This window comes from Aulonocara stuartgranti, assembly GCF_965226115.1.
Source record: "Aulonocara stuartgranti genome assembly, chromosome: 3".
In the NCBI taxonomy this organism is placed as follows: Eukaryota; Metazoa; Chordata; class Actinopteri; order Cichliformes; family Cichlidae; genus Aulonocara; species Aulonocara stuartgranti.
In genome coordinates, this window is record NC_138941.1 from 39,786,889 (window position 1) to 39,801,680 (window position 14,792).

The 14,792-nt window shown below is 38.1% G+C and overlaps 2 protein-coding genes and 1 long non-coding RNA gene across 5 annotated transcripts; 1 reads left to right on the forward strand and 2 right to left on the reverse strand.

The window, feature by feature from the left end:
* Window positions 1-846: 846 nt before the first annotated feature.
* Window positions 847-4,629, reverse strand: LOC309703259. 3 transcript variants are annotated; one of them, XR_014275834.1, is made up of 4 exons: window positions 4,313-4,398; window positions 3,630-4,260; window positions 1,883-2,916; window positions 847-1,284 (listed from the first exon to the last, which is right to left on the reverse strand). It is a non-coding gene; the product is annotated as an uncharacterized lncRNA (long non-coding RNA). The 3 variants fall into 3 exon arrangements; XR_014275833.1 differs by lacking the exons at window positions 3,630-4,260; window positions 4,313-4,398 and adding an exon at window positions 4,517-4,629; XR_014275835.1 differs by lacking the exon at window positions 4,313-4,398 and having other exon boundaries at window positions 3,630-4,299.
* Window positions 4,363-6,908, forward strand: LOC309703241 (uncharacterized protein). Its single transcript, XM_082527972.1, has 5 exons — window positions 4,363-4,629; window positions 4,913-5,004; window positions 5,189-5,289; window positions 5,685-5,840; window positions 5,937-6,908. The coding sequence occupies exons 1-5, from the start codon at window positions 4,481-4,483 to the stop codon at window positions 6,360-6,362; spliced, it is 924 nt and encodes a 307-aa protein (XP_082384098.1). The 5' UTR covers window positions 4,363-4,480; the 3' UTR covers window positions 6,363-6,908.
* Window positions 6,909-11,635: 4,727 nt separating this feature from the next.
* Window positions 11,636-13,330, reverse strand: LOC309703255 (uncharacterized protein). The gene is made up of 4 exons (XM_082527993.1): window positions 13,224-13,330; window positions 12,449-12,663; window positions 12,119-12,210; window positions 11,636-11,804 (listed from the first exon to the last, which is right to left on the reverse strand). Exons 2-4 carry the CDS (start codon window positions 12,567-12,569, stop codon window positions 11,655-11,657), a joined length of 363 nt encoding a protein of 120 aa, XP_082384119.1. The 5' UTR covers window positions 12,570-12,663; window positions 13,224-13,330; the 3' UTR covers window positions 11,636-11,654.
* Between the last annotated feature and the right edge of the window lie 1,462 nt (window positions 13,331-14,792).

The window sequence follows — 14,792 nt, forward strand, 5'->3', positions numbered from 1 at the left end:
AAGAGAGGGACTGAGAATCTGCTACAGCAGAAAGAAGGGTTGTTTTGGGAGTGCAGTGAGGAAAGAGATCACAGAATGACAAAGCTGAGTGCGGCACGAGCTGAGTAATGAAAAAGGATTCAACGTAGATGCCGCAATCAAGGAAACAAAGGCAACAAATGTCAGGGTGCCGCGAGGGGAAAACCCAAGCCATATTGAGAAGTGTGTTGAAGACAACAGAATCAAAACAACAGCAAAGTGGCAAAAATACATATATTTGTGCAGGTAAAAAATGGCTTTACTATGATATGAGGTCTGCCCAGTTAAAGACAGATCAACATGTTTAAGATCCTCCCACAGATTTCATTTATGTTCACATCAGAGGACCGTGAGGCCTCAAAAGCTTCATTTTATGCACTGTAGGTAATAGTGGAAATTTATGTCTGCTTTGGGTTGAACCACCAGCCTTCTGATTAGTACATGAACTGCTATACTGCATAAGCCACCAGCAGAAACTGGTGTGGTAATAATATTGCTTAACGGCAACTGCAATCTAAAGGCAGCACCCAACAGTCCAAAAAGAAACTGTGGCTGGGTGTCATGGCAGAGACTGATGAGGAAGCGGTCCTGAGCTGTAGCTGGATGCTGTTCCGATCCCAAGCAGACAGAATAACCCCACGGTTTGCATTTTCACCTTTAGCTACCAGCCAGCTCTTCTTCATATTACTCTGTATATCAGGTATGTGAATTAGAGCAGTGATAGGTGGTGCCTATTAGAAACAAACAGATTTTTAATGCCTGCGTGTAGCAGTGTGGAATCTGTAGTATACATGGACTATTGAGATTAGTTTTCAGAACACAAACTGTAAAAAAAGAAATTTTTTTTATTATTGAATAAGATGGAAAAATATCTCAAATGATATACATTCATAGTTATTTTTGATATACCAACAAATAGCAAGTTACACAGCTTAGCAGGGAAATAAACACAAAATACATTATTACATCCTAATTATTCATCATTTACAGCTCATCATAATTAATTAGTGCTGAACTCTAAGCAGGTATGGGACAAGTCTTGAAAGAGCCAAAGATGATGGATTTTGTCCTTTGGTGTCTCATATTTCAGTCCTGCTGTGAGTCTTGTGGATGCAGTTGAGTGCATCAGTGATGATCAGCCACCGTGGACCTTCGCCACCATCTGCACCACAGACGAGGGTTTGATCCCATATTCAGACAGAGTTGCAGATTCATCATCCAGCGGTTTCCCTGCGACAACCAGCCGGACTTCACCCAGAAGATATCCTACACACACAACGCAGGAGAGAGAGGAACCTCACTAAGTAAATAAAGATGTGACAAATAATTATATCATGTTTCCTGAACACGACTGAAGGTTGTTATTTTTAAGTTGCACTCAGACAGCACATGACTGTGGCCACTGCTCAACTAAAACTAAACTAAGTGTGAAAAACATTTAATTCAACTGTAAAAAACAAAACCTCAACAACACAGTTTGTGCGACTTACTGAAACAGCAACACAGTACACAGGAAACGTGTTTGTAATTGTGGTCATATCTGTTAACACAGCCTGTCTGAGCTGGCTTGAGCTCACATGTTTACTCAGACTGAGATGTCCACTTGAATGTGTGGTTGAAGTTGGTGTGTTGCATTATTGTGCTACACAAATACCTCACATAACAATGACGCCAAACTAAATCGTTCTTAACTATATTATTATTACCAATAAAATTAAACACTTCATGTAGTTTTTTTTTTAAATATATAATTTAAAAGATTCATAAAATAGGCAAAAACATTTGAATGTAGGCTTACAACAGAGCCATGTGATCACTCAAGAAGTAATTTTTCTCTTTGATCTGTTTTGGGGTTTAGGCTTACCTTTCTTGGGAAACAGCTTCAGCGCTCCTTTCTTCAGGTCACTGACCGTCTTCCGCTGCTTCTTGGAGGGGTTTAACTTAAGAATCCTCATCTCCCCTGCAGGTGAGAGAACAGACAAGCTAAACTTGCACATTTTGTTTGTCTGGATCGTGTGTGAGCGGTACGAGCTCCTTCAGGTTATGTTAAAGTCAGAATGGGCGTGGGCTGAATTTATAATTGAGATGGCTTTTTCCTTTTAGGAGGGTTGTCCCAAATAGCTGTTCACAAAGACTAGCAGCAGCAGCTTATATGAGCCTACAATGGTGACTTTATCAAAAAGCCACACCAACAGATGTGTTTGGACTGTTAGGGAAGTTCCACATCTAATTTAGTTTCACTATCGTTTTAAATCGAGTTATAAGAAATCGCATGGTTTACTTTTGCCACACATTATGTTTACACTGTAGGGTGGATAGTTTACATCAGCTGAACGGACAAACCCAGGGCTGGACTGGGACAAAAAATCAGCCCGGGCATTTTGACTAGAGACCAGGTATTATAGGAAAAGCCATAAAGCCTTTGAATGAAAACAAACGCTGTTGTGACAGTGACGTCCACTATCTTGTCGGTATAAATGAATGATTTCTATACATTTTACATCAGATGACCACTTTGGTTGAAAGATTTAGATAATTATTTATTAAAAGCGAGACATTTTAAATGAGAATAAGGAAGAAAAGTATTTATTTTTGTCCCCCTTCCCTGTTAATGCCCTACCTGACCCCCTGGCATAACTTTGCTAGACCCGCCCCTGCACAGTTACCAGCTGTCAGCTACTTAGAAAAGGATCCTGGTGTTATTTGTCTCTCAGAAACAGTTCATAACTTCAACTCATTCATGTCATCTAAAAGGTAAACCTGTTTCTCCATCACAGCTCTGATGATTCAGTAAGGACATCTCCTGGTTTCATCTTCATGTTTCCTCTCACCAGATAATCAAACCGACATCATGACCAGCAGCTTTACAGCTGTGGCTCCAGCAAACATCAGCTGGTCCTAGAAAGTAATATTAAATAAATTATAACAACAACTGATCAAGCTTAAACATGCTGTTGTTGTTCAGCGTGAAATCTGCTGGTTTCCTCTTTCTGGTGCAAAGTGGGCGATAAACAAACAAGAGAGAAAAGCCGATCAGCTGATCATTGATCAGTTTCATGATTGAAGTAGCAACAGAAGAGGGAGGGGAGAGGATAAGCGAAGAAGAGGCAGCTGTGCAGTATAAAATCACAGAATAACTCCAGCTTTGTCTTTTTTTTCTATTCTAGCTGAAGTACGGGACAAATCGTGTTCCTTTTCACCTCAATACCATGTTATTCTGTCTGTCTGTGACAAGACTGCTTTTAGAGCCATTGCCCAAGCAAGGAGGAAGGTGCATATTGTGTGCATATTTAAAGACAAGATCCAGAAAGCTATTCTTAAAGGTTTATTATGGCAATGAGGTGAATGGATGGATGTGTGATTTTGTCTAGACATTCAAATAAGAACACACAATAACAATTAAGGATCAAACCAAATCACAGTGCTATCATGCTACTGAAAGGATTCAGTAGATCACTGAATCCACTGAATCTACACTAATGCATCCAACATCTTAGCATTTCCATTTCTTTAAATTTATGGCTCTGGTGTAACACAACCAGGGGGAGGGAAGATCTATTTACATTGCATGGCAACCAGATATAAGGTTAAACAGAGTCATCTTTGTTTACCTTCTCTGGTGAGGAGGTAAAAGCCTACCAGGCCAAAGTGGAATTATAAAGACTCCTGGGTATTTCCAACAGCTGGTGCTGGTGTAAGGAAGTTGGATTCCTGCCTGTGGCCATCTCCCTGTACACCTCATCCACCTAACACACTGCATACTGTAATAGCCACACCCTTTTTGCACATACTCTTATTTCTTTCTTTGTTAGTCAGATATTTATCAGTAAGTGACTTATATGTATGTATATATAGCATATATTGTGCTATTTCTTACTTCTTGTATTGTCTGCACGCTCGTGCAGTAAAGAGAGTGTATGTTGTAACACAAGACACAAAAAGAGAGCTGATTAAGTTGTCTAACTAACTCATCTACACCAGGCATGCTGTAGGATATGTAGCAGCACTGAGGAGGTGGTTTGACTCGATTAAAAAATAAATCAAAAAAGGTATTTCGACTTTTTTCATTTTTGATTTTCAACTATTTCGAGTTCAATCTCGAAACTTAGAATTAGTTCTCAAAATGAACACTAATGAATGAAATTAAATAATTAAATTTTTTTTTTCAATAAAATCAGGACTCGTCGTAAAAACCAGCAGGCAAGGCTAAACTCGAATTTTACCAACGACAGAGGTGCGGCCCTGAAAACACACACACACACACACACACACACACACACACACACACACACACACACACACACACACACACACACACACACACAGTGGGAGAGAGAAAGAGATGGGAGGGAGGGAGGAGTATCGCTGCTCATATTCACCGCAGAACAACACGATTCTTAGTCGACCGCTGGATATACTCCCGTGAACAGATAGTGCGCAGTGACAGTAAAAGCCAAGCCAGATGTTCAACCGGACCACACCTTTGTGTTCACCTCACCAAGATTCGGGTGTTGCTCCGTTCATCAACGTGCCAGATGTCTATTACTTGTATCCAGTGTGTCCCGCAGACAGAGCGCCGATGTACTTGCCCCCGCCTTTGCTGCTGCACAGGTAACAACTCAGGTTACATCTGCTGCTCCGATTTCACTGCTAACGATTTTTATGCTCTGACTTTTCGTTACGGTTGTAAACTGCACAATGCGATAATTCAGTGTCACAGTCTGACATCACAGTGATGCTGAAACACGAAGCCGCTGATCAAAAACTTTATGTTAAGAAGAAACGCGAGCTGTGTGCAAGTATCAAAAACTGCGCAACACTGCAGCTCACACACTCTCTTTTTTGAAGTGAAACCGGAAGTGTTCATTCTGATCTGTTTGTTGTTGTTTCGCAGTGTGACGCCCCCAAGCGTGCCAACAACACAGAAGTGTTACAACCCTCATGACAAAACACTTAAATTTGTCGATGGAGAGGATGATTTGGACTGTAAGTGTCACGTGGGCACTTTTCAAAGTGACATCGAACAGATTCACATTTGATATAGAATTCATGACATTAATTAAATACAATAATTTTACCTGTGCTCACATTAGTCTAGGTTAAACAAAATCGGCATTAGCATTTATTCGCGTGTAACACTGATTTTTTGCTTGTGTGTGATTGTTCTCAGTTTTGTATGAAGGCTTCAAATCTCTCAGAGCTCAGATGTCCTGTGGTCACGCTGTGACTCCGACCTCTCTCACCAACTGGTGTCGCAGGTTGTTGAACCAGGTAGGTGATTAAGGGTCAGCTTCATTAAAATAAATAAATAACAGACAACATCAGACACAGTGGCAGAATTCAGATTTTAAACAGGGCAGAATAGTTTTGCCTGTGTCTTGAAATTACAGAAGTTAATGTTTTTAATGCTACACGCACGTGAATAAATCAAGAAAACAACGCCCAATATATCATCATTATTAGTATTATTTTCCTGTGGATTGGATTGGAACGATACTATTTCATTTGTTGATAATATGCAGTAACCCTCACACAACATAGTGTTTATAGTTTTATTAATCAAAGATTAACCTAAAGATATTAACTGCAATTCCTGAGATTGTTCTCTCGTTTGTTTTCAACCCCTGAACTGTATAAATAACGCACCTTTCTATATTTCAATAAAGGGTGAAAGCAGGTTTGTGTGTGGTGCGTCTGGTTGTAACGTTGAGTGGACTTTTGCAGAGGTTTGTAAAATGGCTCTGCTGACGCCTCAAGAAAATGCATATTTTAGAAGAACCATGGCGTTCAATGCTGCCAGGCAGACACATACGACTAAGATGGTAAGTGATTCATTAACATATATATTTCATGTAAATGGAGAATTGTTAGACATTTCATCATGTATTACATATTGTCCCACCTCTGTCTCCATGTAGTGTCCTGGCTGCAGATCCACTGTGACGAGAGAGAATGGATCAGATTTGAATGTCCTCTGTAAAGTGTGCACATCAGTAAAAGGACGGCTGTTTGAATTCTGCTGGCAGTGTTTGAGGGAGTGGAAGGGTGCACGGCCTCGGAAGGACCGCTGTGGAAATCGTGGCTGCTGCAACCAGTCATTAGAGACACTAAATAAATGCCCAACTATCACCTTTGGTTCAGTGAAGGAGTGTCCCTCTGTTCGTGCCTGTCCCACCTGTGGGTTACTGTTGGAGCACAGCAAGATGTATTGTAAATCGGTTCACTGCCCTCGATGCAATCTGTCATTTTGTTTTGTATGTCTGAAGAGCTCCGGTACATGTTTGATAACCAGGTGTATTCTTGCCCCCAGACAGACCTCTATACCTGTCTGGCAGAAGAAATAATGGGAAAGACACGAGGCTGTTAAGTTTCACTTTCTTTAAATTAAGAGTGTCTTTTTTAAATCAATGTACCATGTTTTGTTTTTTAATTCTCTGCTTTAAATGTCATCGCATTAAAAATTAAAAAAAAAATATGGTAGTGAGAAATGTATTACCAAATATGATCTTTGCAGCTGTGTCATGTCTGAACTGTAATGATAAATCTGATAAATGCCATTCATTCATAAACTTAGAATAAAGTTAAACATTCTGTGTGCACATCCTGTCCTCTGGTTACTTACATATATAACACATGTCGTCTCCTTATCACACATTTTGTTTGTTTTGCAAACTACGTGATATTAAATCTGTTTAGAACAAATGTTTTCGTGTAGGAAAATCTTGTTTTGTTTAATCAGTGTCAATGCTCTTATTTCCTCTAAACTGTTTCGAGCAAATGTGTCTTTTAATAAAACCTTGTTATGTTTAATTAAAGTCATTGTGTAAAACATTCAGCATATTTAAGTTAATTGTTTCATTTTCGAAATTAAAAATAAAAATGTGTCTCTGAGGAAGAAAAGCTTGCAACACCATATTTAATACAAGCCTGTAGATTTTTTTTCTGCCTTTTTGTTCCTTAGTGTATAGAAAATGAACACTGTCATGTAAAATGTGATTCTTTACTATACATTGTTAAAAACAATATGGTCCAAATGAAATGTTGATTTGAAAGTTAAATTAATACAGTGACTGAGTTAAAATGCAGATTTTTAATTATTATTATTGTTAGGTTAGTCATACAGTCTCAGCAAGAGAAGGCTTCGTCACTTTGTGCTGTTGAGTTGGGGAATGCAGGAAAACCTGTTTTCATTCTGTTCTTCATTTAGACAATATAAAATATTTAACTCTTAATCTGATTAAAGTTTAGCTGTTTGAAGGTTAACTTAAATTTCAAGTTTCAGTGTGAATCCAGGGATATCAGTATATTTTTTACTCTTTTTAAATTATGTAAAATCATTGTTAACGTATTCACATGTAAGTCACAGCATGTATTGCACTGAGGTAAACATTTTACAGAAGAATTTCTATCTCTATTTAACATCCAAGCTCTGATATGTAATGTTCCAAGGAGCAAAGGTGTCTCGCTTTTTCCCCGGACATAAAGGTTTACTAGGCTAAATAAAAGAAAAAGAAAAACATCAGTCATCTTTGCTTCCAGAGTCCCACTGCTCTACTCTCGCAATGGTTGTCCACACCTGCTTCAACCTCTCCCTGACATAGGTGGTGCTACTTTTTGCACCAGGTTTGCTGATCTTGATCTTTGGAAAATAGCCCGAGCCCTTTAGACTTATTGCCAGGTTGCCAACCCGAGCTTTTGATCTCAGACATCCGTGATAAAGGCCTATGAGTCCGTGATACGCATATCAGTTAACCATTGTAAACTTATGTGTTTGTGTTCCCAGCATGAGGTCCTTTACCGCTAAGGAATGGATCAGCTCCAGAATGATCTACATTTGAAGCAAGTTGTTTCCCTAAGTGAGTTTAAATAAATGCTTAAAATTTTAAATCGGCAAAGATCGGCATGCAAATGTTTTAATGGATAAATTATCTGACTACTATGTGAAAATGATTTGGGACTTTTTTCTTTCTATTTCTATGTGGATGATCACTCATCTATCATAATTTGTAAAATTTTATGTATTTTAGTGTTGTTGTAAATGAGATTTTGAATCTGAATGGGGTTTTTTCCTGGTTGAATTAATCAGGAAAAAAAAATTGTATTTTATTTTTTTAAAAAGGAACGTGTTCTGGCTAAAATTCCCCACGTGTTCTCCTTTCCCCCTCAATGCTGGTTAAGTGATACTCTGCATTGCTTTGGTTTCCAGAAGAAGAAAAAAAGTTATATTAGAAAATACACAAAAAGATTTAAATATGGAACCCAAGACGAACTGTAAACAAAACAGTTAAACTTAAGCTGAAACATGTAAATGATGCTCATCATAACGCCTCAATTTCAAACACAATCGTTTAGCTGAAAACTGTAAACGACCTAACAACTAAAAATTGCCCGTATCAGCGTTTGTAATGTAGCCAGAACAATGTTTGGTTTGGTTTTTTTGCTTCTTTACATCCTGGTTGTTGTGCCAAATGATGGTTATGAGTCGACTCATCAGTCCCAGTTTACAAACATTCAGATTAAATAATTTTAACATCCAGTTTGATGGACATTCAGAACATTGCAGTGGCAAAGGGAACACAATAATTCCCCCAAACTCACCAAATAAAATAATAGATCCAGGTCATAATGCGACACAGCGTCACTGGTCAGACCAACTTTGACTACAAGGTGCAAGTTTACAAAATATATAGTGATAAAACCCATAAATCATCAAATAAATAAATAAACCTGGACTCTGGGCAGCACTAACACTTTTATTATATAAATTCAAATCATATAAGTGCTGATCTGCAGTCGTATGACTTCTTGTAACTGGTGGAGAGAAACTGAAAGTGACAAAAACAAAATAAACAAAACAGTTTTGGGGACGTTCCCTGGTGTGTGCAGAGGTCAGTGTCTGTGTTTACTGCTCAAACCTGAGAAGGATAACAGCTGGGAGCCAAACAAACAGAGTACAGATAATTCTGGGAAAACTGAACCTTTAAATTTGTCTTATTATGTGGTTTCACTGTGAAGGCAGTAAAAGTTTGACTTATAAAGTTTAGCATCTTGTTGCTTGCTGGGCAAGATCTTCTAAATTCACATAAGCTAAATGTGAAGAAGCTGGGGTGAGAATCAACACCTCCAAGTCTGAGGCCATGGTTCTCAGCTGGAAATGGGTGGAGTGCACATCAGCACCACTAGTCAGGGTTGAGCTGCTATGTTGGGTGGAGGACTTTAAGTGATGGGGGAGCGGAGCAAGAGATTGACAGGCAGTTTAGTGCTTTACTGGTTTGGTGTGGTGAAGAAAGCTGAGCGTAAAAGTAAAGCTGGTGATTTACATGTTGATGTATGTTCTTCCCCTCACCCGTGGTCACGAGCTGTGGGAAGTGACTGTAGAATTAGACTGTGGATACAAGCAGCAGAGTTTTTTTGTGAAGGATGAGGGCTCAGCTCTTGAGATAGAGAGGTATTATTGTTGTTGTTATACTCTTTCTTTAGAAATATTATCATCATTTTCTTGGACTCATTCAATAATAAATGATGGGAATTCCACTCGTTTTTTAGGGCTGGAATGAAGGCTATCAAATACACATGACAGTGGTTTGTAGAGAGCCAGGGGAAATCCTGTGTTTAAAGTAGTTTCACTATCACTTTCTCTTCAGACATTTAAAATAAATAACATGAGTTAATGTTAAATAATACTGTGTAAAAGCTGAGGAGCATTACATGGTTTATCCACACGTAACCAATGTCGCACCTTGTAATATTTTACTGAGTATTAAAGTCTTGTATGTGTAAATCTAAAACATAACATTCATTGTCAAATTTGATCCCTGGATTTGAACAAGTCAGCAAAACCTCATTTGATATGAGCCTGTGGATTTTCCTTCCTTCCTGCAACATTTTGCTGAGATCCCATATTGACAAATGAAAATGATCGTGTAAAATGAAATATTTTATAATACTTTATTTTTTATAAAGTGGTCCAATTGTGCCAATTGATGGGTCTGTCTAACACAACCCCTCGCTGGAACGAGACAATTCTATTACAACAGCAAAAGCAAGACGCAATTTACCAGAGCTCTTTGTGTTACTCGTGCACGAGGGAGAGAACTGGACGAGCGCCGTTCCTTCACTTGACACCAGTGCTCTCGTCTGCTCCCCCGTAACACTGCTCTTTATTGAGGTTACATGAATATGCATGACGTCTTACACAGATATACATGTGAACAAAGAGTACCTTGTCTGTGTGCTGTGTAGGTATATGTGTGTGTGTGATCAAGATGTGATCCTGTGAATGACTCCCCAAAATCTGCTGGCCTGGAAGTCCAGCAATTCATCTAAACAAAAGGTACTTATACTAAACAGATACAGAGTAGGTGTCCTCCTATAGTATAAATCAGTAAGAGAAGGTATGATCTCTCTCATGACCTTAAGTCATGTGTGTGCATGCCAGAACACTCTGGAAAGCACACAGTCTCTACAGACTACTACGGATCGAACCTCTATTATTATGCAATCGATTATAAAACTCTAAGCATATATGAGTAAAAATTTCCAAGCATAAATGACAATCAACAATATAAACCTTACACCAATGCTGATTTAGAAGTATTTACAGGAACAGCTAAAGTTGTACAATAATCAAGTTAAAGTGGAATCAAAAAGTTTAAATAAATATGAAACACGTGAACATCACGATGCTTTTTGGCTCAGTTTAGATTAAAATTGTTAAACCTGATTTCAAAATTATTTCAAATGTTGTCATTGACTTAAAAACGGTAAACTACTCAACGTGCAGACATCAGTGGTATGTGAGCAGAACAATGACATTTGGTAATGTGTATTTATTCATGCACATTACAAATAGCAAATATAAAATAGGTCTTTTTTCAGTATGTACTTTTTGGAGGTTGCTCTATATACAGTTACATTTATTCTGATTTCTTCCTGTGATGATAATAATCGGAGGCTCCTTAATTATTGTTTGTATCCTTTGTTTCAGATATGGGATGTGTGTAACGTCAGTGAGAGGAGATATTCCTAATATTCTCAGGCACACACCTCTGACTGTGAGAACAGAAGCCCCAGAAACTTGTTTGGAAAAAAAATGCACCCCAATTAATCATTATTTACTCCATATGATATTGAATTAGTGCTGAGTATAGGTATGACAAGAGGCGTAAAATGCAAAGAAAGCACAAAGGAGAAATAGACGCCAAGCTTCAATTAGAATTATGCGTTTTGTTCTTTACATGTATTTATAGTTCGGTGAATCCTGTAACTTTGATGTAATCAGATGAATTGATGATGGACTCCTTCATCCTCCGTGAACCATAATCACCATCTGCACAACTGAGCCGGTTTTGATTCCGTATTTTGTCACTGGTGCAGAGTCGTCGTCCAGTGGCGTGCCATCAACGTGCAGCTTGAAATCCTTCTCAGTGCATCAGAAAGAGATGACTAGACTAAATATAGCTACAAATATGTCATAAATAATTATATTACATTTCCTGCATTATTCATAACATAACATAACTTCATAACATTTTATAAATTTTTTAGTGAAATTTTTTTAAGACATTTGAATATAGAGTCATTAAGCACTGGTAATTACAATTTTAACGTATATATTTTTTGTTTTTTTTAGGTTACTAACCTTTCTCGTTGACCATTTTCTTCACTTTCTGTTTGAAAATGCTCACAATCATTACTTGCAGCTGTATGGCGCGCAGGAGCATCAGGCATCTCTGACCATTAGCCATGATAATGAAGATTTCACACATTGTTTTGGCTACCACCATCTGAAGGTTATGAGAGGTGATGGTTAGTACTTTGGTTAAACAGCACTTAACACATTTACTATACCACATATCATAAAAAATAAAGCACAAATATTTTAGAAACCTTTTCAGTGAGTCCTCTAAGTGCAACCATTTTGAAATGGAGTGAGGAAACTCAGTTCATGATTTTATACCAAAATATTAATAAGGAAATACGTGAATTATAATTTATTCCAGGTAGTATTAAATTAGTGTTGATCACAGGTGTGACAGGAGCTGTAAAATGTAAAGAAAGCTAAAATAACGATGGACCCTCCATCATAAACGTTTCTCACCATCTGCACAGCTGAACCGGACTTGATTCCACATTTGGACAGTGGTGCAGAGTCGTGGTCATGTGACTTTCCTCCATGATTCTTCGTATATCCTAAACACATATAACACAGGACAGAGGGGACTTTACTTTGCAGCCTTTAGACTAAATATAGCTCCACACATGTCATAGATAACTGTACCATGTTCCCTGCATTAGACTGAGCAGATGTTATTGTTGAAAGTAAAGGTGTCCAGTTTAAAAAGATTAAAAATGGTTTAAAACACTGGACACAGATTAACTGAGTATTGATAATTTCATTTTTATGTATTTATTTTCAGATTTTATTTACCTTGGTTGACGCGCGTTTTCAACACCTGGTTGAGCTCACGCAGGGTCGCATCTGGCAGCTGGTTCATGTGCAGGTTCACCCCCCACCTCTGGCTCACAGGCAGTACAACAGCAGCAGACATCGCTTTGTTTAGGAAGTGAGGCTGCGATCTTTTCAGGTTCTCAGTCTGAAGGTTATGTGAGGTGACGGTGTGGTCACGATGTTTATAACTTCGCCTGAGGGGCGGGGATTGCCCGTTAGTTGTTTCGTTTTAACCAGGAAATAACAATGAACAAAAACATATGAACAAGGTATTGATCTCGTTATCTGCGAGAATACTGTTTGTATCAATAACACGCCTTTAAAATTGTGAAAGCGTTTTGTGCGTCTTTTTTGTGTTGCTTTGCACGCAAACAGTTTCTAAGTTAATAACAAATACAATAAACAACAATCAACCACTAAAAACATTTTCTGTTGAGGAACGCAAACAAATGATTGTAATGTGACGTCTTTTAAAATAATAATGCAAGGTGTGAATATTTTTCTGCTTTTTTGTAAAAAAAGAAGAAGAAGAAATCATTAGTAAAATAATCATCCTTATCAAATAGTTTGCGCATTGGTGGATTAACCATTCTACATAGAAATTAAAAAAAAAAAGATTATGGTAATTACTAATAAAGTTTAAATTGAAATATAAAAACATTCAAATATAGTACACATCAGCTGTGGTATAAACCTGACACTGGCGGCCTAATTCATTTGTAAAGCACAACGGTGTGCGCACAAGGTCACTCACGGGTCTGCTGCCAAGGCGAAACAGCGTGGGTCAGTCAGTGCTGTGTGTGTCGTATGAGGCAGAGCGCTCACTGACTTAGATTTTAGATTTTTTAGTCTCTCTCTCTCTCTCTCATCCAAGACACACACACACACACACACACACACACACACACACACACACACACACACACACACACACACGCACGCACACACACACACACACACACACACACACACTCTTGCTTCAGACTGAAAATGAAAGTGTATCTCACAAAAAGTCCCGAAAGACTCAGCTCACAATGTTGCTGTTACTACTTCCAGAAGTGAACAGTAGCAGCAATCTCGTGGAACTATTTAAAACAATTTAGTGCATGTCATAAGTTCATGTGTGACACAGATTTTTTTCTTGTGTGTGATTGTTCTCAGTTTTGTGTGAGGCTTCAAATCTCTCAGAGCTCAGATGTCCTGTGGTCACGATGATGTTGTTAGACCATGTTGGACACTAAAGGTTGACTTCATCATTGAAAATAAGAGCACACTTTTAACAGACACATCAGAAAGGAACACATGCCCAGGTGTAATGGAGACAGGGATGGTTGTAACAGCATCACTTTCAATAAGAAGGGATATCCTAAGAGCCATGTAATCAGTTGTATGTATGAAAACATTCTCCATGGCCTTATATGTGAAACTGGGAAGCTGTGAAAAGAAGCATTAAGAGTTTTTAGCAAAATCACTGACTTCTAGTTAAGAAAGTGTATATTTTGATCATTCCTGCTCAGATTAGATTGTTTAAAATTGGTGTCTTGTGTAAATTGTCAGTAAACTTCAAACTATCTTGCTGTTGCGGCTAAAGTAAAAGGCTGACAGGCGTGAGAATAGTTATAACAACAACAAAAACAGTTAAAGCTACCTCCATGGTGACATTTAAATGCTTTTTTCCTTAATTTGCAGATTTGTTTGAGAATGTCGAGACAGTGGATGAGAAAAGCTTTACCACTGTGAGAGGAAAATAAATTGTTTATCTCATAGTGTAGTGTCTGTGAAGGTTCTCAGTCATCCAGGTCATCGCAGTCAAAGGAGCTTGCAAAGAAAAGCGTCTGGACTTCTTTAAGTTGCTTGATAGTTCATAGTACATATAGTGTAGTGCATATTTTAGAGCAGGAAGAAGTGTTGGTCAGCACACATTAAATGATTAGATGAACATATTGTGATATAGTAGCAATTTTTAACTGTTAATTACATTTTTATAACCAATATCTTCTCGCTCCTCGTCTAGTACAAACACATTCATGTAAAGTTAACGTGGGATTATAAATTGGCCATGGATGTGAAGGAGATAAATTGCTAAAATTTAAAATACTTTCAGTTAGTAAGACACGAAAATCACTTTATAAATGAGAAAAGTAATGACTTTTAAAACAACGCAAGCAGTGTCCAGACTCTTCTACTATGAAGCCACGCTGTTGCAGTTTAGCATTGTCTTGCCAAGAAAACGGCAGCATTTCTGAATCATGTTCACGTAAGGAGTCATATCTGTATGACAGAGCTTTAACTTGTATTTGTGGATGGTGCGGTGAATCTCTGG

Excerpts from the sequence above, each read along its gene's own strand:
- LOC309703241 (XM_082527972.1), top strand. The coding sequence starts at position 4,481 with ATGTTCAACCGGACCACACCTTTGTGTTCACCTCACCAAGATTCGGGT. Across the intron at positions 5,005-5,188 it reads TGGAGAGGATGATTTGGACT|TTTTGTATGAAGGCTTCAAA; the intron begins GTAAGTGTCACG and ends GATTGTTCTCAG. Across the intron at positions 5,841-5,936 it reads AGACACATACGACTAAGATG|TGTCCTGGCTGCAGATCCAC; the intron begins GTAAGTGATTCA and ends GTCTCCATGTAG.
- LOC309703255 (XM_082527993.1), bottom strand. The coding sequence starts at position 12,569 with ATGTCTGCTGCTGTTGTACTGCCTGTGAGCCAGAGGTGGGGGGTGAAC. Across the intron at positions 12,211-12,448 it reads GAAAACGCGCGTCAACCAAG|GATATACGAAGAATCATGGA; the intron begins GTAAATAAAATC and ends ATATGTGTTTAG. Across the intron at positions 11,805-12,118 it reads CCGGTTCAGCTGTGCAGATG|ATGGTGGTAGCCAAAACAAT; the intron begins GTGAGAAACGTT and ends CATAACCTTCAG.